Below are 26,592 nucleotides of genomic sequence, written 5' to 3'. Positions count from 1 at the left end.
GCTGGCGCTCCCTCGGGAGTGTCGCCTGCCCGCGCTTATTGAGATCCACGGCCTCTGCGCAGCCGACCGCTGACCACGGAGGGCCGGCTCTGCTCGCATTAGGAACGATTTGCCCGGTCGTTTCACCTGCACTGCGAGCTTCCCCACGAAAGCCACTAAGGTGTTTGTTACTCTGTCTCTGTTCAGTCTACAATCTGTTCACTCCATTGACGCACTACGACACTAAACGCCCAACTTCGAACTGCTTAAAACGATAAAAATGGTTTCCATCATCCCATCTTACAAAATTACCAAACAGCGATTTGCTAGTTCTATGAGAATACATTCCTCTACCTGTCAGAAACAGAATTTGTCACTTTACTAGCTGTATCCCAGACCCATAAGTTAAACAGTAAGGAGGTTCTCCGCAAAACCGTCGAGGAAAGGAGTTTGTCGAAAATTCTGACAAGAAGAAGGGACAGGATGGTGGGACATCTGTTAAGACGTCACGGAATATCTTCCACGGTACTAGAGCGTCAAAACTGTAGTGGAAGACAGAGATTGGAATACATACAGCAAATAATTGAGGACGTAGGTTGCAAATGTTACTGTGAATGTAAGAGATTGGTATAGGAGAGGAATTCGTGGTGGGTCGCATCGAACCAGTCGGAAGACTGATGACTCAAAACAAAGAAATTCAGCAGAGAGTAAATTATTTCTGGGGCGTTTTATTTCGCCTTGAAGGTCCAAAAAGTTCTAAGAGTTCTTTGCAATAAACCCTCAACTTTAATGTCGTTGTCACTGTCACCAGACAACCCAGGCATCTTCAAAACTATGAATCCGACACTAAATAGTTTTAGAGTATTTTTATATCAGAATTCCTTCCTATTGTATCGGCGATATTTATGGGGCTTAATAAATGCACAATAAGACAAACTACACTAGTCCCGTCACTGTGGTGACGGAAAATACACATTTCTTTATTCCACAGTTGTGATTTAAACTGGCGGTTTATGTAGGTATAATATGCAACCACTCACTTTTTATGTAATTGATCGTACCATTAATTAGATTGGAATCCACGGCAGGCTCATGATCAGTTACTGTAACATTATTTTCTGGGCTTTGTAGCTGGACGCTAGATGATTGCACTGCCTCTTGGTATCCATGACAGCTTAGTCTCTCTCTCTCTCTCTCTCAGTGCCGGCCGGAGTGGCCGAGCGGTTAAAGGCGCTACAGTCTGGAACCGCACGACCGCTACGGTCGCAGGTTCGAATCCTGCCTCGGGCATGGATGTGTGTGATGTCCTTAGGTTAGTTAGGTTTCAGTAGTTCTAAGTTCTAGGGGACTTATGACCACAGCAGTTGAGTCCCATAGTGCTCAGAGCCATTTGAACCATTTTCTCTCTCTCTCTCTCCCTCTCTCTCTCTCTCTCTCTGACACACACACACACACACAGACACACACACACACACACACACACACACACACACACACACAGGTACGCGCATCCGTGCTCGGTCAGTGTCTATGTGCTCTTCGTTTCACAGTAAACAACTCTGAACGTACGTACAAATAATATTTACTCTTTGTAAATAATCTTTGTGCCTTACGTTCATTGTTTGTTTACCATGAAAAGGTGTGTGTGCTAGCTTGCTGAAATGTACATTACGGGACCGAATTTGTCATGGGTACCAGGAGGCAGCGCAATCACGATGACCTTTGCTTCTAGCTGCATATGGCCCGAAAAATTATTTTTCACTAGCATCACGTCCGTAATCACATGAAACTAAAGTCCAAGGTAGTTGGCTGAGGCAGAAGACACCGCAACTGCAGGCTGCAGCAGCGTAGATACAGGTGGGTGATAGATATTCCATAGTAATCGCTAGACATAGCACTCACCACACTGGCCTCTCCCCAAAAGAGGGAACGGTCATCGAGACTGCCTTCAATCGACACAGCTGTGTCGGCACTGCTCGATGAAAACTGATTCTGCGGTTTTCCGTTAGTTTTTTTTTTTTAGCTTTATATGCTGTGCGATTACGTTTTTTGTGCGGCTTACCGCCTGCGGCTCCAGGTGCCCGCCTCACGTACTTACTCGTAGATTTGTGAATTTTGTTTGACTTCTGTACGCAACGGATTGACCAAAATCAAATTACGGAAAACCATACAAACTGATACGCGACAACTCTAAAGGGTCGCCTCTACTCTTTGGCTCACATATGCATGAACCTATGTATGTCAAGTGAGCACTTATTATGTACCTATGTGTACAAAGCGTCTCACTACGAAGCTTATGTGAAAATACTTTTTAGTGGTCTGATGACAGCAGTAAGCCGGAACTGTTCGTTGTGAATTGTACCGCATATATGAGCAAGACTGAAATCTATAAATAAAATGCCGAGCATGATCGGGACTCGCTTACAAGTCAACTGATATCAGATGAAAGATACATCTGAAATTTATGATTTTAATGCGTCGGCCTGATGGGGCGAATGGCATCACTCCAAGAACAAAACACTTTCGACTATAAAAGAAGGTTAACTAGCATAAGCTTACTGAGAATTAATGCAGAATTTAATGGTGTTGATACAGACATTGTTGGTGCTGTAGCTATATGCAGCCAATTCTTTGTGTAGCGATACTAACTCACAATCTTGTCAACTACATACTGTACATCGATGGCAAGTTTGAAATGCTTGCTTCTTTGATAGTTTTACATGATGTGATCGAATTTGGGACACTACGAAAGTTCCCTCGCTCTATCGCTTCCTTGGTGTCTACCTGTGCAGTTTTTACCCTCTACAGTTCCTTCTAGTACTGTGGTTGTTATTCCGTGATGTCTTAATACGTGTTCTATCACTCGGTCCCTTCTTCTTGTCGGTGTTTTCCAAATATTAGTTTCCTCTCCGATTCCGCGCAGGACCGCCTCATTCCTTACCTTATCAATCCACCAAATTTTCAACATGCGTCTGTAGCACCCCATCTCAAATCCTTCGATTCTCTTCTGCTCCGGTTCTCCCGCAGCCGATGTTTCACTACCATACAATACCCGTCTCTCCCTATAGCTTAGCCCTATTTTCCTCAGAATTTCTTATATCTTCCACAATTTTAAGTTGTCGAACGCTTTTTCCTGGTCGACAAATTTTATGAACGTGTCTTGATTTTTCTTTGGTCTTGCTTCCGTTATCAACCGCAACGTCAGAATTGCCTCTCCGGTGGCTTTACCTTTCCGATAGCCAAACTGATTGTCATCTAATGTATCCTCAGTTTCCTTTTCGATTCTTCTGTACGTTATTCTTGTCAGCAACTTGGATGAATGAGCTGTTAAGTTGATTGAGCAATAATGCTAGCACTTGTCAACTCTTGCAGTCTTCGGAACTGTGGAGATGCTATTTTTACGAAAGCCAGATGGTATATCGCAAGACACATACATTCTACACACCAACATGAATTGTTGTTTTGTTGCCACTTCAACAATAATTTTTAGAAATTCTGTTGGAATTTTATCTATCTCTTCTGCCTTATTTGATCTTAAGTCTTCCAAAGCTCTTTTAAATTCTGATTCTAATACTGGGGTCCCTATCTCTTCTGCATTGACTCCTGCTTCTTCTATCACATCAGACTAATCTTCCCTCTCATAGAGGACTGTTTCCAACTATCCACCTTCTCTTCTGCATTTAACAGTGGAATTCCCTTTGGCTTCTTAAAGTTATCACCCTTGCTTTTAATTTCACTGCAGGTTATTTTGCCTTTCCTACACGCTCAGTCAGTCCTTCGGACAGTCATTTCTTTTTCGTTTTCTTCACATTTTTCTTGCAGCCATTTTGTCTTAGCTTCCCAGCAGTTCATATTTATTTTATTCCTCAGCGACCTGTATTTCTGTATTCCTGAATTTCCCTGAACATCTTATACTTCCTTCTTTTATCGATCAACTGAAGCATTTCTTCTGTTACCCATGGTTTTGTCGCAGTTACCTTCTTTGTACCGATGTTTTCCTTTCAAGTTTTGTGCTTACCCTTTTCAGAGATGTCTATTTCTCTTCAACTGTACTGCCTACTGAGGCATTCCTTATTGCTGTATCTATAACGATAGAGAACTTGAAGCTATCTCTCTATTCCTTAGTACTGCCGTATCCCACTTCTTTGCGTATTGATTCTCCCTGACTGATCTCTTGAAGAGCTTGCTCTTCATCACTACAACATTGTGGTCTGAGTCTGTATCTCCTCCTGGGAACAGTTTATAATCCAGTAACTGATTTCGGAATCCTCTGTCTGACCATGATTTAATCTAACCCCGTATCTCCCCGCCTCTTCCAAGTATACGTCCACCTTTTGTAGTTCTTGAACAGAGTATTCACTATTACTAGCTGAAATTTACTGTAGAACTCAATTACACTTTCTCCTCTCTCATACCTAGTACCAAGCCCATATTCTCCCGTAAATCTTTCTTTTACTTCTTCCCCTGCAACCGCATTGGAGCCCATGACTATTAGATTTCCACCTCCCTTTACGTTCTTAATTACCCGTTCAAGATTTTCGTATACTTCCTCTGACTCTTCATCTTCAGCTTGCGACGTCGACATGTGTACCTGAACTATCGTTGTCGGTGTTGGTCTGCTGTCGATTCTGATGAGAACAATAGTATCACCGAGCTGTTCGCTGTGCCATACTCTCTGCCCTACCTTCCGATTCATCCCTTTATACCATTTTCTGCTGCCGTTGATGTTACCCTACATTCATGTGACCAGGAATCCTTGTCTTCTTTCCATTTCACTTCACTGACCCCCACAGTATCTAGTCTGAGCCTTTCCATTCGTCTTCTCAGATTTTGTAGCTTCCCTACGACGTTCAAGCTTCTGACTTGTAGAACGTTGTCCATTCGTTGGCTATCCAATCTTTTTCTATTGGTCACCTCCCCCTTCGCAGTCTCCTCCCGGAGATCCGAATGAGGGACTGTTTGTGTATCTTTTGCCAGTGGAGATATCATCGTTATACTTTTTTAGGTACAGGCCCCATGTCCTGTGGATACGCATGACGTGTCTTTAATTCAGTGGTTTCCATTGCTTGTTCAAGGTGAAATTTGTCTGGGCAATGTCTAATATAGTTCTGTGATGATCGTATAAGCTGACTGGCGTTGAATTCGCACACCTGTACTGTTAGAGAGCAGAGCAGTGTTTTGGTTGCGCTTGTAGCTCCTTCGTGTCGACGGTATATGGGAGGGGCTGCTTCGGTTTCAGACCTCTCCACGTAGCTTGTGGCTTTTGAAGACCACCATCAACAACACAACCCTTATTACACTACTGGCCATTAAAATTGCTACACCAAGAATAACCGCAGATGATAAACGGGTATTCATTGGACAAATATATTATACTAGAACTGACATGTGATTACATTTTCACGCAATTTGGATGCATAGATCCTGAGAAATCAGTACCCAGAACAACCACCTCTGGCCGTAATAGCGGCCTTGATACGCCTGGGCGTTGAGTCAAACAGAGCTTGGATGGCGTGTACAGGTACAGCTGCCCTTGCAGCTTCAACACGATACCACAGTTCATCAAGAGTACTGACTGGCGTATTGTGAAGAGCCAGTTGCTCGGCCACCATTGACCAGACGTTTTCAATTGGTGAGAGATCTGGAGAATGTGCTGGCCAGGGCAGCAGTCGAACATTTTCTCTATTCACAAAGGCCCGTACAGGACCTGCAACATGCGGTCGTGCATTATCCTGCTGAAATGTAGGGTTTCGCAGGGATCGAATGAAGGGTAGAGCCACGGGTCGTAACACATCTGAAATGTAACGTCCACTGTTCAAAGTGCCGTCAGTGCGAACAAGAGGTGACCGAGACGTGTAGCAAACGGCACCCCATACCATCACGCCGGGTGACACGCCAGTATGACGATGACGAATACATGCTTCCAATGTGCGTTCACCGCGATGTCGCCAAACACGGATGCGACCATCATGATGCTGTAAACAGAACCTGGATTCATCCAAAAAAATGACGTTTTGCCATTAGTGCAGTCAGGTTCGTCGTTGAGTACACCATCGCAGGCGCTCCTGTCTGTGATGCAGCGTCAAGAGTAACCGCAGCCTCGGTCTCCGGGCTGATAATCCATGCAGCTGCGAACGTCGTCGAACTGTTCGTGCAGATGGTTGTTGTCTTGCAGACGTCCCCATCTGTTGACTCAGGGATCGAGACGTGGCTGCACGATCTGTTACAGCCATGCGGATAAGATGCCTGTCATCTCGACTGCTAGTGATACGAGGCCTTTGGCATCCAGGACGGCGTTCCGTATTACCCTCCTGAACCCACCGATTCCATATTCTACTAACAGTCATTGGATCTCGAAGAACGCGAGCAGCAATTTCGCGATACGATAAACCGCAATCGCGATAGGCTACAGTCCGACCTTTATCAAAGTCGGAAACGGCATGGTACGCGTTTCTCCTCCTTACACGAGGCACCACAACAACGATTCACCAGGCAACGCCGGTCAGCTGCTGTTTGTGTATGAGTAATCGTTTGGAAACTTTCCTCGTGTCAGCACGTTGTAGGTGTCGCCACCGGCGCCAACCTTGTGTGAATGCCCTGAAAAGCTAATAAATAGCATATCACAGCATCTTCTTCCTGTCAGTTAAATTTCGCGTCTGAAACACGTCGTCTTCGTGGTGTAGCAATTTTAATGGCCAGTAGTGTAGTACTGTGGGTCGCCTATCAGAAGTTCGGTTTTATTTTTTTTATTATATTTCATTTTCTCAATGATTAATATAAATAAATTTCAGTTATATTGTGTAATTAGCTTGTGTTCACTGACTCACCGACCAACTGTCTCAATTTATTGCCGTTGTTCGTAGTGAATTAAAGGTCTTAATATTTTTACTCATAGTGCCGCTCCTCTTGCCACTCTTTCTCCTCTCTTCCCTTCGGACAGAAACTCGTTTTTATTTGCTATTCACTCGTTATATCATCAACTTTTGTTTAAGGGTAATTCGCCCTTTGTAGCTTTGAACAAATTACTGTCGCCCAGTTTCCTGAGAGTGTAAGTAACGCCTGTACCGGCTGTGTTACAGGTCTAGGCGGGCACCACGTGGCCAGCACTACTCGCCCGAGGAGGAGCCCAAATCGTGCTGCGGCGTCGTCGTCACGCAGACGGTTTCCATCCGGTGGTTCATCGTCATGATCGCCTTCGTGGGCGTCTGCTGCGCAGTCGTCGGCACGGTCCTGGGCGCGATGAAGGCCAGCGGCAGGGAGCACCTCACCGTCTCACTCCTCATGATTGGTGAGTACCCGGAGACTCTCTGCACAGTCAGTAGACCGACAAGCACCGTGTTATTCTTGAGTTTCTCCCGGCGTGTTTGATAATCAAAATATCCACGGGTGTACTGCCGGTCTACAGTGTCCAACTGGCACAATATTTCGGCGATCATATATGTCGCCATCATCAGGTGAACTGACGGACTGAGCTCAGTTCACCTGATGATGGCGACATATATGATCGCCGAAATATTGTGCCCGTTGGACACTGTAGGCCGGCAGTACACCCGTGGATATTCTGATAAGCACCATGTTGATCCCGCCAGGCCGTCAAATGGAATGACTTCTTTATTAAGTACTAACAGCTAGTTTCGAATGTACGCTCATTCTTAAATCCATAATGAACTTGGATATATCATCGTCGTAACTGTGTGTCTGTACATCAAGTTCTACACTTGAGGATGAGAACATGCTCGAAACTACTTAGTAGTACTTAATAAAGTGCTCATTGAAAATAAGAGCCTGGTGGAAACGAGACGATTCTTTTAAATTTATCGCGGCCTTTGTGACAATGAACGAACAGGTGCGTAACGAAAAATGTAGAGCATATGTTCCTCCAATGAGAGCTTTCCAAGGGACATATTCCACGAATGAAAACTACATTTCCACAGCTGGCTACATTGCTAACGTTACCAGCCAGAATTCTGGCTGCAAGAAACCGCTCCTGTGCGTTACTTAGTACCAAGTGACTGAAATTCATAATGATTCAAGTGGAAGGTAATCTGCGGAAAAATCCGTGCTACAAGTAATAACAGAAAGCTCAGTACTTACGATGGGGCTATACAGCTTTTTAAGTAAGTACCGTTTCGAAATGAAAATAAAACAACTAGGCTTTTCTTACTAGTTTTATTCTTACGTGAAAGCCCGTACTTTGACCTAATTTTCTACACAATTCGCGTCAATATTAAAGCACTTATCGAGACGTACAACCAGTTTTGAATACCAATCGTCATAGAAATCTGTAGCCTGAGCTTTACTTTCAGTAGTTGAAGGGTTCTGTAACAGCTGCATAAAGCACACTTGAGAAAACTCTTTACATAGCGTCTAAATCGAAAAGCGTCCGTTCTCTCTCACTTTTTCAATTTTCTGCACCAGATAGTCAGTAATGATTAGAGGTCGCCCACTTTATTCTTCATAATGCACATTCGTACCGCCATCATTAAAGAAAGCTCTCATCCATTTCCCTACTATCCTCATCAGCGTCAAGACGTGTGCTTCATGCAACTAGTATGTAATACACACAGCAAACAAGTTTTGCATCATCTCGATTCCGAGAGTTCCGGAACCTGTACAGAAAATTGGAACAGAAATCAACATAAACATTATTACCGCCATTTTTATTGCTCATGAAAACCACACATTGTACTTTGTACCACCTTACAGCGAGACGTTCAGAGGTGGTGGTCCAGATTGCTGTACACACCGGTACCTCTAATACCCAGTAGCACGTCCTCTTGCATTGATGCATGCCTGTTTTCGTCGTGGCATACTATCCACAAGTTCATCAAGCCACTGTTGGTCTAGATTGTCCCACACCTCAACGGTGATCCGGCGTGGATCCCCCAGAGTTGTTGGTGGGTTACGTCGTCCATAACCAGCCCTTTTCAATCTATCCCAGACATGTTAGAAACGGTTCATGTCTAGAGAACATGCTGGTCACTCTAGCCGAGCTATGTCGTTATCCTGAAGGAAGTCATTCACAAGATGTACACGATGGGGGCGCGAACTGTCGTCCATGAAGACGAATGCCTCGCCAATGTGCTGCCGATATGGTTGCACTATCGGTCGGAGGAGCACCCTACTAAGTTTTTATCCAAAGAGATTACTGAGAAATATCTTAACACATTCAGGTGACAGTTTTGTCTTCTTTTTATTAAAGAACATCAAAAATATGCGGCTATATCGTTTGAGTAAACCAGAGACAGACTGGTTTTTTCAGCGTTTTTATTAGTTCTCTTCCTTGTATGTCTGTTGCGAATAAATTTTGTAAGTGATTTTAAACTGACTTTCCGATGACTTAGAAAGTAGGAATTTTAGACAGAGCTCAGAACTGGACCACAGTGCAATATAAATCCATTAATTTTGAATACATTGTGGGAACAACCAGTAATCAGTGTTATTACTAATACTTACTATAAAAAACAGTTTTGATCACAAAATATTTATTCCGGTGACCAGTTTCGACCACAACTGTGGTCATCTTCAGACCAATGAGGAGAACCTCTTTCTGTTGGTAAATCACTACCACCACAAGGAGGTTCGTCCTCATTGGTCTGAAGATGACCACAGTTGTGGTCGAAACCGGTCACCGGAATAAATATTTTGTGATGAAGACCGTATTTGATGGTAAATACCAATATTAAATCGCTTTCTTGTCTGATGTGTGGCGGAGGGTACTTTGTGAATAACTTGTCTGCTCAGCTGTACTTTGTGGCGTAACCTCAACTCCTGCCTTGTTGTCAGGAAAAATTTGCAGGACTCCAGCCCTGGAAGAAAGGAAATAGCGGAGACAGGGATTAGCCACAGATTGGGAGATGTTTCTAGAAAGAATGCGGTACAAGAAGAAGTAAAGCTGCGAGAGCGGGTCGTGTTTCGTGGTTGGGTATCTTAGACGGCTGAACAGTTGTCCGTTAGAGGAAAAGGTCCCGAGTTCGGGTCTCTGCCCGGTACACAGTATCAATCAGCGCATACTCCGCTGCAGAGTGAGATTTGGTGTTTCCTTTCACTGTGAATTCTGAAGTATATTATAAATCAACCAGAAGACTATTCAAGATGTGCCAGAATCACGCTTTAAAGGCCGTTTTTACAGGGCGAATGGGATACGGGCAATTTGATTTTCCACTCTTCGTTCCTGAAAGGCCCAGAAAGGTAGTTACTGAAGCATAATGTATGTTTCAGTTGGATCGTAAAATATTTTGCGATTTACTTAACAGAATAAATAGTAATAATGGAATTCAGTTGCCTGACTCCTACAACCAGGATAGCGAGGTGTAAAGGAACTAAAATATTCCAGAATAAATTTTCACTGAACATCTTAGTGTGTGCTTCGTGATAGTTTAAACTGTGTGCCGGTCTGCGAGACGAACCTGAGACTTTCGCAAAGGTGCCAGTTTTGAATTCCTGCCAGGAGGTTCAACTGGAATCTTGACGTTAGCTGTTTGTAAGTCTGTATCTGTGTCAGTGCCGACTCGTGTCCGACGGGTAGTGAATGTGTTTCTTCTGAAGGAGTATAAACATTCTAAGGCAACCATTTCCTTTGGATTAAAACAGGCCGGCCGGAGTGGCCGAACGGTTCTAGGCGTTTCAGACTGGAAACGCGCAACCGCTACGGTCGCAGGTTCGAATCCTGCCTTGGGCATGGATGTGTGTGATGTCCTAAGGTTAGTTAGGTTTAAGAGATTCTAAGTTCTAGGGGACTGATTACCTCAGCTGTTACGTCACATAGTGTTCAGAGCCATTTGAACCATTTTTTGATTAAAACAGAAGTCTACTCGCTATAATATTTATTAATGGCCGGTTTCGACTTCATGTAAACTAATAAAACTAATATTGCGACCTACACTGTTGTTTCAACCCATTTGTATCAGCAGACAGCTTTTTCTCCTCTGGACCACGTTTTCCAAATTTATGAGACATTTCTTTCATCAGTAGTTTCAAATAAGGAGAAGTTCGTAGTTCACAGCCAGTGAAAAATCGTTCCATGTCATTCATTTTTTGTTGATAAGGAAAATCTGCATTTCCTTAGTATATGATTCTCTCAGGGCGTTCCTAGTTCGTAAAAAGCGTTCTCTGAGGGCGTTAGTTGTTCGTAAAGCGATACGTTATTTATTGGTTGACAATTTATCTACGAGTACATAAATTTCATACCAAGACAGTTACTTTCATTTTTGTCTTTCTGTTTAAAAGTTTTCACTGGTCCACCTCTTGTCTTTTGCTTTCATTTATATGAATCCACGCTGTAAAAAGCGCAAACACTTTATTTGAACAGTGAATCACACAGACATACCACTTTTTTTTAGCAGAAATACTGTTAGTGTAGCTGTGTGAATTAATAAAGAACAGAGATATGGACTTACAAAAAAAATGCGCTCCATAAAACAACGCCGGTACAACGCATTCAGAGTGACATATTTACACAGAAACTGGCCAAAAGCTCGTCCGATAAGAGAAGCCGTAACATCGCATGATATGCGACCATATTGCGTACACGGGAGAGATAAAATAATAGAAGGAAATTTTATCGTTCCCAGCCCGTGCCTCGTTACAGTATCGTCGCGCATGTAGCGCTTCCATATTCGCTTCTGTGCTGTTTTTAATATACTCCGCACTGAACGTCATATCAAAACGCGATCGACTGACGGCCGTTGTTAGAGGATGACTGACAAAAAATGTAAGGACTGTTCGAGTGAAATGAGCGATGATTTACTGTTTTTTTAGCGATGATGACCGTCAATTCATGATCACCTTTTTATTAGGACGTTACGAGTTTTTTCCCGGCCAGATACCATTCTTATCAGCACTTTACTAGGGTGGAGAATAAACCCATGATGTTCGAATACCGTATGAATAGTGTGGTGCTTTACAAGTCACTTTGCGGCGGCGCCGTTCCTTCCGTCCCTTTACGACGAACCTGTACCTACCTGTGAACATTGTCTCAGCATATCATCAGTAGGGAAGTCGAGCGAAACCTATTGTACTTCGACCTGAACCATGCTGCAATTAAAGTCAGTAATCTACGTTTCGGGAGGAAGTTTTCACACGAAATGAAAGGTCCTTAATTAATATATTCTGAAACTTAGGTGAACAAGTATCACTACCAAGCCCGTGCTAGTCTTAACACAGTCACTTACCATCCCTTTCACTCACGTTAGCAAGTTTAAGGTGTTGCATTTCCCGAAAACGTAATAGCTATAAAAAAAAGGGATTGTTTTTGATTGAGAATGCTCGCCAAATATTAAGTCTGTCGGTACCTAATACAGTCACAGTTTTTAGCCACCGACCTGCTCAATACGCCACGCGGAATTTATGTCTTTTCTTGCCACAAAATTCACTAAAAAATTCCGAAATTTCTACACTCCCATCGGGATAATTATGCCGTCACTTTACAATACGCTTGGTGTATGAAACACTGCTAGATCCGGAAACTTATCATTTCCATCGGAACTACTGCTACACACGTCCGAACTGTTTCATGGCTAGGCTCCGACTCCCCTCTAGAATACTCTAAGTCTTCTCTACCAGCAGAGAAAGGCGCGCGAAGAATATTGCTTTACCATTTGCTGTTGAGTAAATAGCAAAACAACATTCTCCCGCGTCAGTCCGCGCTTTTCATCAATAACCAATAGCAAAATAGTAAACCTAACGACTGCACTTTCTACCGACGTAATTATCTAATATGCTGAAGTTTTGTTTATCTGTAAAGTTATTTATTAATGTTATTTATACCTGAATTAACTTTCCCTTTATCATAAACTTACTTTACAAATCTATTCCACAAAAATCCCCTTTGTCGACATCCATACTTCTTCGAAATGTTCCCACAATAAATCCCACTACATAACTCTTTAAACAATTATCTTCGTATTAACCTTAAACCACACTAACGCATCATTCATACTGCTAAAACACATTTATAACATTATACATACACAAAAAGACATAATAACACTTTATGAAAATACTAGAACAGTTTATGAAAAAGATTCTGTTACTTTAGTGTACTCTAGTGGGCACAGTCGAAAGTAAATAACAGTCCGCCTATCCAATACTGTCCTCTATCGGCTGATACATAAACTGCGTGCGCGTCCAGTCTCGCGTCACCATCTGTCACTCTCCAGTTCTGAGACACATCTCTCACTTAAACGCCTCCAAGGCAGGATCGGTATACGGCGCTACGCCTCAACCTCGATTAAATATCAAGACCTAACGTTCCAATCCGATATCAAATGAGCATGTAAGGACTGTAGAGGGTAAGACGAATGGTCGACTTCGGTTTATTGGGAGAATTTCAGGAAAGTGTGGTTCAACTGTAAAAGAGACCGCATATAGGTCACTAATGCGACCCATTGTTGTTCCATTCTTTGGGATCCACACCAGATCGGATTGGAGGAAGACATGGAAGGAATTCAGAGGCAGGCTCCTAGATTTGTTATTGGTAAGTTCGAACAACACGCAAGTGTCACGAGATGTTCCAGGAACTCAAATGGGAATCACTGGAGGAAGGCCACTTACTTTTCGAGGAGCACTGATTAGAACTCGTACGGAAACATGTAGGCAGTCGTTCCTCCCCCGCTCTATTTGCGAATGGAACAAAAAGCGACATGACTAGTAGTGGTAATTGGTACCCTCCGCCACGCACCACGCGGTGGCTTGCGGAGTACGCAAGTAGATGTACATACAAATATAGAATGTAAATGGAAGGAAATGTTGTGTATGCCATATGTCGACAAATCGTATACTCTGTGATGTGAGTAGAGGTGGGTCGTTCGCGAACTAACGGGTGCAAAGGAACGGTTCACCAACATGAACGGAAGGAGCGAGGAACGAATGCTAAGGAACGGTGTTTCATAGTTCACTTCGGTTGCGGCTTCCCACTTGTAGTTCCCAGGAACGGGAAACGGTCGGTCTCGTTCCCCGCTACGGCACGTCGGCCGGTCTCGTTCCAGCCTCGGTCTCGTTCCAGCCTCGGTCTCGCTCCAGCCTCGGTCTCGTTCCAGCCTCGGTCTCGTTCCAGCCTCGGTCTCGCTCCAGCCTCGGTCTCGTTCCAGCCTCGGTCTCGCTCCAGCCTCGGTCTCGTTCCAGCCTCGGTCTCGTTCCAGCCTCGGTCTCGTTCCCGTCTGTCTCTGTCTCGGTCTCGCTCGGCAGGACTCTTCCTTCTTCGCGTGGCCACTCGTCGCAGTTCCACTGCCGACTGCTCATAGTCAGTTCAGTATTGAGTTATTGTTCGTCTCGTCCGCTGCGCCCGCCAATTCTAGATCTGTTTCAAACCTTTTTTGAACTCTGGACTTCTGGTTCTTTTCGTATTCTAATCAGCGTCCACGACCGGTAATTAAAATGTATTTTATAATTATGTAAATTAAATAAAAATTATGTCGTATGTAAGCGAGGGGAAAGATCCACCGTGGTATAACAATCATGTACGAAAGGTACTACGGAAACAAAGAAAGCTTCATCATAGGTTTAAGAGTAGTCGAATCATAGCTGATAAGGAAAAGCTGAACGAAGCGAAAAAGAGCGTAAAGAGAGCAATGAGAGAAGCATTCAACGAATTCGAACATAAAACATTGGCAAACAATCTAAACAAGAACCCTAAAAAGTTTTGGTCATATGTAAAATCGGTAAGCGGATCTAAATCCCCTATTCAGTCACTCGTTGACCACGATGGCACCGAAACAGAGGACGACCGAAGAAAGGCAGAAATACTGAATTCAGTGTTCCGAAACTGTTTCACTGCGGAAAATCGTAACACGGTCCCTGACTTCAGCCGTCGCACGGACGCCAAAATGGAAAATATTGAAATAAACGATATCGGAATTGAAAAACAACTGCTATCACTTAGTAGCGGAAAAGCATCCGGACCAGACGAGATACCCTTACGATTCTACAGTGATTATGCTAAAGAACTTGCCCCCTTTCTATCAGCAATTTATCGTAGATCGCTGGAAGAACGTAAAGTACCTAGCGACTGGAAGAAAGCGCAGGTCGTTCCCATTTTCAAGAAGGGTCATAAATCAGATGCGAATAATTATAGGCCTATTTCGCTTACGTCAATCTGTTGTAGAATAATGGAACATGTTTTGTGTTCTCGTATTATGACGTTCTTAGATAATACAAATCTCCTTCATCATAACCAACATGGATTCCGCAAACAGAGATCATGTGAAACTCAGCTCGCCCTATTTGCCCAAGAAATTCACAGTGCCGTAGACACTGGCGAGCAGATTGATACGAGCTTACGGAATATCGGACCAGGTTTGTGATTGGATTCAGGATTTCCTAGAAGAAAGAACACAACATGTCATTCTTAACGGTTCAAAATCTGCAGATGTAGAGGTAATTTCGGGAGTACCGCAGGGAAGCGTGATAGGACCTTTATTGTTTACAATATACATAAATGACTTAGTTGACAACAATCGGTAGCTCCGTGAGGCTATTTGCAGATGACACGGTTGTCTACAAGAAAGTAGCAACATCAGAAGACTCGTACGTACTCCAGGAGGACCTGCAGAGGATTAATGCATGGTGCGACAGCTGGCAGCTTTCCCTAAACGTAGATAAATGTAATATAATGCGCATACATAGGGGCAGAAATCCATTCCAGTACGATTATGCCATAGGTGGTAAATCATTGGAAGCGGTAACGACCGTAAAATACTTAGGAGTTACTATCCGGAGCGATCTGAAGTGGAATGATCACATAAAACAAATAGTGGGAAAAGCAGGCGCCAGGTTGAGATTCATAGGAAGAATTCTAAGAAAATGTGACTCATCGACGAAAGAAGTAGCTTACAAAACGCTTGTTCGTCCGATTCTTGAGTATTGCTCATCAGTATGGGACCCTTACCAGGTTCGATTAATAGAAGAGATAGACATGATCCAGCGAAAAGCAGCGCGATTCGTCATGGGGACATTTAGTCAGCGCGAGAGCGTTACGGAGATGCTGAACAAGCTCCAGTGGCGGACACTTCAAGAAAGGCGTTACGCAATACGGAGAGGCTTATTATCGAAATTACGAGAGAGCACATTCCGGGAAGAGATGGGCAACATATTACTACCGCCCACGTATATCTCGCGTAATGATCACAACGAAAAGATCCGAGAAATTAGAGCAAATACGGAGACTTACAAGCAGTCGTTCTTCCCACGCACAATTCGTGAATGGAACAGGGAAGGGGGGATCAGATAGTGGTACAATAAGTACCCTCCGCCACACACCGTAAGGTGGCTCGCGGAGTATAGATGTAGATAGATGTAGATGTAGATGTAATACATTCATCTTTTCAGGTAACAAAAGGGCATATCAGCTCACTTCACTATTTCGATAAACAGCAAAAGACATACCTATAAAAAGGCAAGTATTTTTATTACTACACATGCAAAGGAAGTCGGCACGACACACACGAGTGGCCATTTTTCGTCTTTTTTTATCCAAGGTAAAACAACATGTTCATTATTATCGAAGGCAGACCGACTTACAACCGAATGAAGCCCGTGCTCCATAATCGAGTATCTGGTGTCACATTTTGTAAAGGGAATACGATAACTTCTACAATATTATTTTAGTGGTACAGGGTGGCGCACGAAAAATCGGACCCGAGTACTAGACTGCTCATTGTCGCCCACCAATGGTCATCTGTTGTCTTGAAGTTGTTGTTTGCGTTAGCTTATTTGTTATTTCTTTACTGCTTAATTATTACGTGTTTGTCTATTCTACTCGTAGCGGTCACCAAATCGTGCGTAATTAAAAAATGGTTCAAATGGCTCTAAGTACTATTGGACTTAATATCTGAGGTCATCAGTCCCCTAGACTTAGAATTACTTAAAACTAATTAACCTAAGGACACGGCCTGCTCGTATATGAAGTCAGGGTTCTAAAGCCTTTTGATCATACGCCTTGATTAATCTATTTGCCTTGATTAATCTGTTTGCTCCTGACACCTATACATTAGAAAAAATCCTTAGAAAAGTGGAGCCGAAAATCCTTGCTTTGGGAATTAGATGGATTTATTGCTAATGTCACTTATGCTACGTCTTAAAGTAAAGGAAACATTTAAAAGAGTACATTTACAACAACTGGTCGAAGCGACCTCCACCTGCTCTCTTGCTTTACTGTACTCTGATGAAAATTCATGGAGTGCGTCGTATTTGGTCAAATCCATTTTGGGTACATTCCCTCAGAACAAGTAAATGAGTTAAATAGATCAAGGGCTTTAAATGTCGCCAGAGGTAAAAATCGATCGGATTCAAAACTTGTGTTGGGGCAAGTCAAGTAATGGATCCCTCTCGATCAATTCATCGATGTGGAAAGTGGTAATCGAAATATCTGTGAACGTTCAAAATGAGGTGGAACACTCGCTTTCGGCTATTTCCCACATCCAGCTAGGTATATAACGGCCTCACATACATGCTACTCACACGTGAATATGAGATTGACTCTAGATGCAAACAGGTGGGCGTTCAAGGGCTACATAATTTCTGTTCTGGGGTAACCGGGGGTGGGGTGGGGGGTGGGGGGGGGGGGGGTGCATCACACAAAAGGAATGTGCCACCAAGTGTTACTAAAATTAACAACGCTGACCGCGTAGAGAAACGGAAAATGTCAAGGAAGTTGGTGTGTTTGCATTTGTGATGGAATTTTTGTAAAATTTTCAAAACACATTAACGTACTGTTTACTATACATCGAAAATTGGAAATTAGTGTCACTAATATATTAACGTAATTTTTTATGCAGAGAGACAATTTATTATTTTTAGTTTCATCAGTATATGACCCCAGAAAATTATTTGTTGCTACTTCTTTCACGGAACAGAATGGGGTAAATAGACCTTCGAGATGTATAAAGCGATTCTAACTTTTGCCTAATATGTCAATAACTCTCCCGGAATAATTGTGTATTATTATATAAATTTACGGGCACGTATTACGAATACTCGTGCCAGATGAAAATTTGTGCCTTTTATTTATCATAAAATATTATACGGGCAAAGAAAGGGAAGAACCCTGAATCGAACCTGGTGTAACGTACTTTGCAAAAAGAAGAATCCATCGAAATGTATGTAGTTAGAAATAATACAGCATGAATAAATGGGTTGTTTCCTTGAAGTAGCAACAACAAGGAGGTGCTTTCTCAACCTATCAGTGTTTGGCACTTCGGTTATACTACTGACGACGATGGATGTCACTGAAAAGTAAGCATTAACTACCGCACTGACGCGGCCTGGCAACCTAGAAGTCGTAAACATCTGTGACAAGGAAGCCTTTCAGGCGCTGAGCTGGCAGGAAAAGGCGCCTGCAGCGAAAGTGGCGAGCGGGAGCCGAGCAGGCGGATCAGCTGTTTCCGGTACGCCATTGTTCTGTTGTCCCTCCTGGGCTAACGCGGATGTGACGTAAGTAGCACGTGAACTTGCAAACTCATCGCCGACAGAAACGGCCCTGGCTACTCACCCCGACTCACAGGTGTGGCGACAAGTTGTCTACGACAATCGTCAGAGCGGTGCGACGCAGCTACAAGACAGTGGACTCACATTTGGAGGACCTGGTTTAAAATCCTCGTGCAGCCATTATAGTGCGAATACCGACTTTTTGCCCTCCAACGTGTCCCATTTCGACAATGTGCTCCTTCTCTAATGACTTGGTCGATGATGGGGAATGTTGAAATTAAATTTTCCTTTTACTTCAGCAGTTGCGTGAAGGGCAAGAAAGTTTTTTTTATTAACTGTCTTGCTTACTGTACTTTCATTTCATGCTAACAATGATGGATTATGACTCCATTGCGTCTAGAGAAGACCTATGCGGTATTTTCAGTACTTGGAATTTCGTTTATAGTTTCTCAATTATTTGTCTTGGAAATTCGGTTTCGGGACAAAAATGTAGGAATTGCAGGACAATACAGTCATTAACGAATAGTAAGGCGAGATGCTGCAGTGCTTTGCAGTTCATTATTGATGTGCTTCGAGTCACTACTACGATTTCTCTTTTTTTTGTTCTGTTAGTTTCAATACAGGCAAAAAGCAGACCAGTAGGTCTTCCTCTCTTTTGTTTTTACCGAGCAAGGCTACATTTTCATTAGTCAACTGAATTCTCATCAGGGAGGACGATGTTTCAAGCCCCCATCTGGCCATGCATGTGTAGGTTTCCGCTCAGTTCCCTAAATTGCTCCAGGTTACCGCGTGGACTATGGCAGTTTCCTAGTATCTCCGGTCAATAAGATCATAACCGCGTCACCTGTAAGTTAGGGGTTTTGCAAACCTAACGGGCGTTGTCTCATCTTGAACGCTTTGGTTTGCAAGTGCGATCACTCCCGTAAAACCGAAAGCGAAAAACTGAGTGAGGATATATAAAGGGCCGATTAACCTACAGAAATTAGTATAGAACCAGCGTTCTTCAGTATGTGTCATCGTTCGAAAGTGTGGGAATTGTGCTATACAAGGCTAACAGAAAACGAAACGTTCTACTGAGTGCATGTAAACTGTAGTTGCATCAAATGTAATTGTTTTAGTTACATAAAAGCACAGAAGTCAAGCAATCAAGTATTTTTTATTACTTATGAAAGGGGTTTTGTATATTTTAAGGATATAAAGTACACAATGGACTAATACTGAACGACATACGGTTCTAATTATGTGCAAAACAAGCAAACAAACAAAACAAAAAACAAAGAGAAGTTGTCGGCTGTACATACTAGAATCATTATAAAGTACGTCAATTACAAAGTAAAAGCATCTGAGGCACAGACATTATCCGTTAGCGCCTTACAAAACTACATGTTATAATTTACCTTTATTCATATAAGGACACAGAAAGCTGTTCATAACACGACTTAGGTAAAAAAAAAAAAAGTGGGCTTTGCATGGGTATGTGACAAGTAGTTACAGTAAAGTTGTGTTTTAGTAGTAATGAGTGGTTATACCGTGGGACTGTGTGTGCGCTGCTTGGACAGCGCTACCTGGTGGCCGGCTGTGAACCGCCAGAATCACAGCAGGTAAGGCTGCGCGAAATAGGGCAGTGATGATGCCGACCGGTGTTTGGCGAACAGTGGTAGTTTCATCCGATGACTTCAATTTTATATTTTATGGAAAGAGCTACCATGAGAGCAGTTTTTTATTATTTTTTATTGGTTGTGACAATGATTTTATCAGATGGTCTGCCTCATGTGCCACGATGTCCATATGGTTTTATAAATGTTAATCCACTTTTCAGGTAGGTGGTTCTGTAATAATTGTAATGTATATAGTTAACACATGTAAGCCATCCCTCAAACCTGTTATGTTATACCTTCACAGATATGATGATGGCACCTTCAGAGTGCTGAAACCGGTCATCTAATAAACGATACTGAAGCGATCGTGGCTTTTCAATTATTTTAAAAACAGAGTGATCGCCCTACCACACACCATGTGTTCACTGCAGAATAACTATAACTATTTCCAATCAACGATCGGTGCAGTTGGACCAGAGGACGTAGTCCATTCCATGTAATGCCGGCCGGAGTGGCCGAGCGGTTCTAGGCGCTACGGTGTGGAACCGCGCGGCCGCTACGGTCGCAGGTTTGAATCCTGCCTCGGGCATGGATGTGTGTGATGTCCTTAGGTTAGTTAGGTTTAAGTAGTTCTAAGTTCTAGGGGACTGATGACCTCAGAAGTTAAGTCCCATAGTGCTCAGAGCCATTTGAACCATTCCATGTAAACACAGCCCACAACGTTATGGAGACACCAGAGACATGCAAAGTGCCCAGTTAACAACTTGCATGGGGTCTCCGCCACACGCGAACACTACCGTAAGCTCTTACCATCTGAAATCTGGAGTAATACGATCAACTCACTGTTTCCAAGTCGTCTGCGGTCGAAGCCCAGGAGAGGCGCTGCGATCGACGTCGTGCTGGGAGTAAATGAACTCGCGTCGGTCGTCCGCTGCCATAGCCCATTAACGCCAAATTTCGCGGCGCTGTCGTAACAGATACGTTCGTCGTACAGACAAGCAACACTGTGTGAAACGACCGCAGAAATCAATGACTGATTTCTGCTGTCGTTTCGCACAGTGTTGCTTGTCTGTTAGCACTGACCACTCTATTTTAAACTCCGCTGCTTTCTGTCGCAAAGTGAGGGCTGTCGAGCTCTGCGTTGATCGTTGTTGGAGATAATGCCTGAACTTTGTTATTCTCGGCACACCCTTGACTCTGTGGATCTCAGAATATTGAATTCCCTAAGTATTTCCAAATAGGAATGTTTCATGCGTCTACCTCCAACTACCATTCCGCGTTGAAATCTGTCCCCGTCGTGCGGCGTAATCGCGTCGGAAAATTTTCTCGTGAATCACCTGAGCATAAACGATAGCTCTATCAATGCAGTGCCCTTTTATACCTTCTGTACGTGTTACTAACGCCATCTGTATATATGAGCATCGCTATTCATGGATATATAGGGTATAACGGATATAAGTGCAGATATCTCTAGTGTTGACTTAGGACGACGTCCTGAACAATATTACATCAGTATTTACGTCTTTTGCAGACTGACAACTATAGCTATTACGTGTCCTATGTTTTTAGGTTGGTTACTACCTCCAAGTGTGGGAGGAAAGAGCAAGCTATTAATGCTGATTTTTTCCCCTGCGCAGCAAGTCAGGTGTTTAAGTGTGGACTCAAGTACGCAAATATGTTGTAGATCTGCTGAGGACAGCGAAGTCTTTAGAAACCACAAACTAGAACTGAATAAGAATGTGAAATCATTTCACCGTTCCCCTTACTTAGGGAAATGAACGGAAACCTGCAGGACAGGAAGGGGATTTGAGCTCCATCGAATGCGAGAAGAAGAATTCAGTAGTTAGTGCAGTAGTGCAGGGCCATTTAAGTGTTGGAATGGAGGAAACAGAGGTTAGCGTCTGGTGTGGCAGGTGAGTAAGGCTGTCACTGGGGGACATCATTTGTGTGGGGTTGTCGCGTCACCGCGGCTGGCCGCCGACCACCTCGTGGGTCCTCTCTCAGCTGCGGCCACCCAGCGAGGAGTGGGGGTTCATCACGGCCACCTTTAACGCAGGCCTTTATGAGGCGCTCTTCAGCCGAGTCCAATCTGCTGTCTGCGCCGTCACCCGCGCAGTCGCCGCTGCCTCCAGTGGAACAGGATGGCCACCGCATCCAGCGTCCAACATCAGGTACCTCAACGTGTAACGTACTGGACCAGTGGAAACGACTCAAATAGCTATCCGACGCCGCTCTTGCCTTACTCCGGCCCACGCCCGTCTGTTGTAGATATACATTTGCCTTCCCATATAGGTTTTAAAGCCTTAGGTCGGCATGAAGTTTCTTTTTCTTACTTCTTTTAAAAAGTGATCAGTACATAGCTTTGCGTCTGCCGTTTTATCTCGATTTTCCAGGCTTCATTGTGAAAAACTCACAAAAAAATTGCGATTCAAAGTATCGGTCATTGCTGGCCACTGTTTTCTCCGATGTTTTGAGCAGGATGCGGATTCCTAGCTTGAGGAACTGGGTGTCTTTTTAGAGAGATGTATGAATCCGTCCAGTTGCGCACTTGTTCAAATGGCCTGAAGTGCTGGTCGGCTAGAACGTGTTCCGTTGATCGTAGTCCGCAGCTCGTGGTCGTGCGGTAGCGTTCTCGCTTCCCGCGCCCGGGTTCCCGGGTTCGATTCCCGGCGGGATCAGGGATTTTCTCTGCCTCGTGATGACTGAGTGTTGTGTTATGTCCTTAGTTAGGTTTAAGTAGTTCTAAGTTCTAGGGGGACTGATGACCATAGATGTTAAGTCCCATAGTGCTCAGAGCCATTTGAACCATCGTTGATCGTAAAGCGGAGAATACGGCAGGTGGGGTACGACTTCCCATTTCAATGTTTGCAGGTGTGCTTTACGGTGCTGTAAAATCAGCTTTTCCTGTCTATCGCAGTACTGCGCCCGTTTGTCTTTCAGTGCTCGGCTCATATGCATCAGTTGCTTGAAGTCGGTGTCAGTAGGCTCGGAAACATTCTCTCTTCCAATGGCATGTCGGATGTCGACATGCCGGACTTCGGCGTCAAAATAGCCGTTCTCTGCACAAAATGCGTGGATAAAAACCTAGGTCAAGATCACCAAAATTTCCTAATTGATTGCATTTTTTTAAAATTAAAAACGAAATTCCTCCATCTGTACTTAAGGTTTTTTTGTTTACTTCGCTACTAGTTTTAACGTTGCGTCAACGCCATCTTCAGGCCCGTACACTTTGTTGAAATCAGTTGTGTGTGGCTCAGTCTAGACTGAGCCACACTTTGATGAAATCAGACTGAGCCACACATAACTGATTTCATCAAAGTGTACGGGCCTGAAGATGGCGTTGACGGAACGTCGAAACTAGTAGCGAAGTAAATATAAAACCTTAAGTACAGCTGGAGGAATTTCGTTTTTAATAAAAATTATACCAACTGTGTCCCACCTTCATCCAGTTTAAATATGGATGTACGAAGATTATTGATTGCGGTTCACTGACGAGCTGAAACTAGGAATTGTAGCGGTCTCGACCTAGGATTTTTATCCACACATTTTAACATAACCGCCGTCCTCTCTGTTTGACTATGTCAACTAACAGCGCTTTCTCTGCACGTTCTTTCACTAGTCGGTGTCTGAATTTTTCAATATTTCAATTATATCTGCACGTGCTCGACACAAATGTCATAGATGTTATCTTGTTACACACACTAGCAATACCTATCGACAAAAGACTTTGGCCTTTATTTGCGGGACACCTCGACCCAGAATAAATGAAAAGTGGCTCCAATCTCTTCTTCCCGCTAAGAATAATCGCCAGTCCTAACACACTCATTAAAATATTTACGGATACATCGGATGGTTAGAATTAAAGTGCAACTACTGATAGAGATCCAGTGCGGCCTGTAATTATCGTGTGACAGCGAAACTTGGTAGGTATGCTAATGCGTTAAAGTGGAACCGATTTACACTGTTCCAGTTTTCATGTCAAACAGAAAATTAGAATTCCCGCTGACATATACAGCAGAATAACTTCGTGACGCAATCACAAATCAACTAATATTTTGATGGCGCTATGTTTACCAAGTCCGCAGCTCGTGCTCTTGCGGTTGCGTTCTCGCTTCCCGGGTTCGATTCCCGGAGGGATTAGGGATTTTTCCTGCCTCCAGATGACTGGGCGTTGTTGTGTCGTCTTCATCATCATTCATCCCCGTTACGGTCTGAGGAAGGCAACGGCAAACCACCTCCACTAGGACCTTGCCTAGTACGGCGGTGCGGGTCTCCCGCATCGTCCCCTTCGCTCCTCGGAGTACGGGACGTTATCATCATAATGTTTACCAATGACTAAGCTTATTGTATGAAAATTACGGTCTACGACCTGCACCAAAACTTTCCGCTAATGTTATCTATTACAAAACGCCGGAAGCAAAGCTGTATACCTAATATCTGTCTTACATTTTATGATATCTGTCAGCACATAAGATCACACTCTGCTCCGTGGAATCATTGCAAGCAGATATCAGTACAGTTCATCCTTTGTTGTAATTACTTCATCCCCTGTTATCGTCAGCTCTTTCCAGTATCTCCTCATTCTTTACTTTGCCTGACAGATGAACGCACAGTGGTCTTCTGTATAACAACTAGCGCAACTGTTAGCAGTTACGAGTGTCACGTCGAGGATCTGCGTTCAGTTGCAGGCACTGCCGATGACTTCTCGCTTAAAACGGTTCAGGAGCCAACCACGAGCCTCTCAGTATTACTGATAACGCCACATAACTGATTAGGGCACAAGATGTCTCAGTGATCGATCTGCATTGTGTGGTTGTCTGACATAGATCGCAGATGAATGGTATATTTACGTCAATCATTTTTTATGTTGATTTTTTCAGGCGATAGTAATTTGTCAAAACTTAAACCCATTGTGTCAACAACGCTGCTATCAGGAACTTAAGCTTCATCCCTGTTCACTACACTCCTGTTTCTGCTGTTACTCCTTTGTCAACTCACAATGGTGCAACAGCCGGAAACGTTAACGACACAGCATGTGTGATAAAAGACCTACTCAGTTTTAACGTCTACGCTTCTCTTTGTGTAGGCCTATACTATTTTCCTATAGTGTACTACACTACTTTCTCAGTTTTTTACGTCTATAGAGGACAGTCGCCGGACTGTCACAGAAATGCTCTTTCCTATTCCTGACCGAGCGAGATGACGCAATGGTTAGCACACCGAACTTGCTTTCGGGAGGACGACGGTTCTAACTCGAGTCCGACCACCCGGATTTACGTTTTCCGTGATTTCCCTACATCGGTCAGGCAAATGCCGCGATGTTTCTTCTGAAAGTGCACGGCCGACTTCCTACCCCATCCTTCCCTAATTCGATGGGACCGATGACCTCGCTGTTTGGTCCCCTCCCCCAAATCAACCAACCAAACAATCCTATTCCTGTGACGGAAGTCGAATGCGGAACCTTTTGCTCTCGAAGCGGGATTCCCTTGAGACTGCGGAGGCATGTAGGACGAATTCTGTGTAAATTAATATAAGACAGAAAAGCTCAACGAGATGTTGTTGTTGTTGTTGTTGTTGTTGTGGTCTTCAGTCCTGAGACTGGTTTGATGCAGCTCTCCACGCTACTCTATCCTGTGCAAGGTTCTTCATCTCCCAGTACCTACTGCAACCTACATCCTTCTGAATCTGCTTAGTGTATTCATCTCTTGGCTTCCCTCTACGATTTTCACCCTCCACGCTGCCCTCCAATACTAAATTGGTGATCCCTTGATGCCTCAGAACATGTCCTACCAACCTATCCCTTCTTCTAGTCAAGTTGTGCCACATGCTCCTCTTCTGCCCAATTCTATTCAATACCTCCTCATTAGTTATGTGATCTACCCATCTAATCTTCAGCATTCTTCTGTAGCACCACATTTCGAAAGCTTCTATTCTCTTCTTGTCCAAACTATTTATCGTCCATGTTTCACTTCCATACATGGCTACACTCGATACAAATACTTTCAGAAACGACTTCCTGACACTTAAATCTATACTCGATGTTACCAAATTTCTCTTCTTCAGAAACACTTTCCTTGCCATTGCCAGTCTACATTTTATATCCTCTCTACTTCGACCATCATCAGTTATTTTGCTCCCCAAATAGCAAAGCTCCTTTACTGCTTTAAGTGTCTCATTTCCTAATCTAATTCCCTCAGCATCACCCGACTTAATTCTACTACATTCCATTATCCTCGTTTTGCTTTTGTTGATGTTCATCTTATATACTCCTCTCAAGACACTGTCCATTCCATTCAACTGCTCTTCCAAGTCCAATGAGATCATATATCCAATAATTTTTTTTTACACGAAAAGCATATGCGATTGATAAAAAAGAGCACTCCGTCTTCAGGCCACAAGTGGCCCATCGGGACCATCCGATCGCCGTGTCATCCTCAGATGAGGATACGGATAGGAGGGGCGTGTGGTCAACACACCACTCTCCCTGTCGTTATGATGGTTTTCTTTGACCGAAGCCGATACTATTCGGTGGAGTAGCTCCTCAGTTGATATGCAACTGGTAAACCGATGGAGATTCGTTGAGAGCTAATAT

The 26,592-nt window shown here is 43.6% G+C and overlaps 1 protein-coding gene across 1 annotated transcript in view; it reads left to right on the top strand.

Annotated features, from left to right (window-relative positions):
* LOC124596640 overlaps positions 1-26,592 on the top strand; it is a 178,581-nt gene that overhangs the window by 83,322 nt on the left and 68,667 nt on the right. The window contains exon 4 of the mRNA XM_047135868.1: positions 7,059-7,267. Coding sequence (XP_046991824.1) covers positions 7,059-7,267 — 209 coding nt within the window. The remainder of the gene's footprint in view (positions 1-7,058; positions 7,268-26,592) is intronic.

This window comes from Schistocerca americana, chromosome 2 (assembly GCF_021461395.2).
Source record: "Schistocerca americana isolate TAMUIC-IGC-003095 chromosome 2, iqSchAmer2.1, whole genome shotgun sequence".
Lineage (NCBI taxonomy): Eukaryota > Metazoa > Arthropoda > Insecta > Orthoptera > Acrididae > Schistocerca > Schistocerca americana.
The sequence above is the reverse complement of the archived record's forward strand: the minus strand, read 5'-3'. Positions and strand labels throughout refer to the sequence as shown.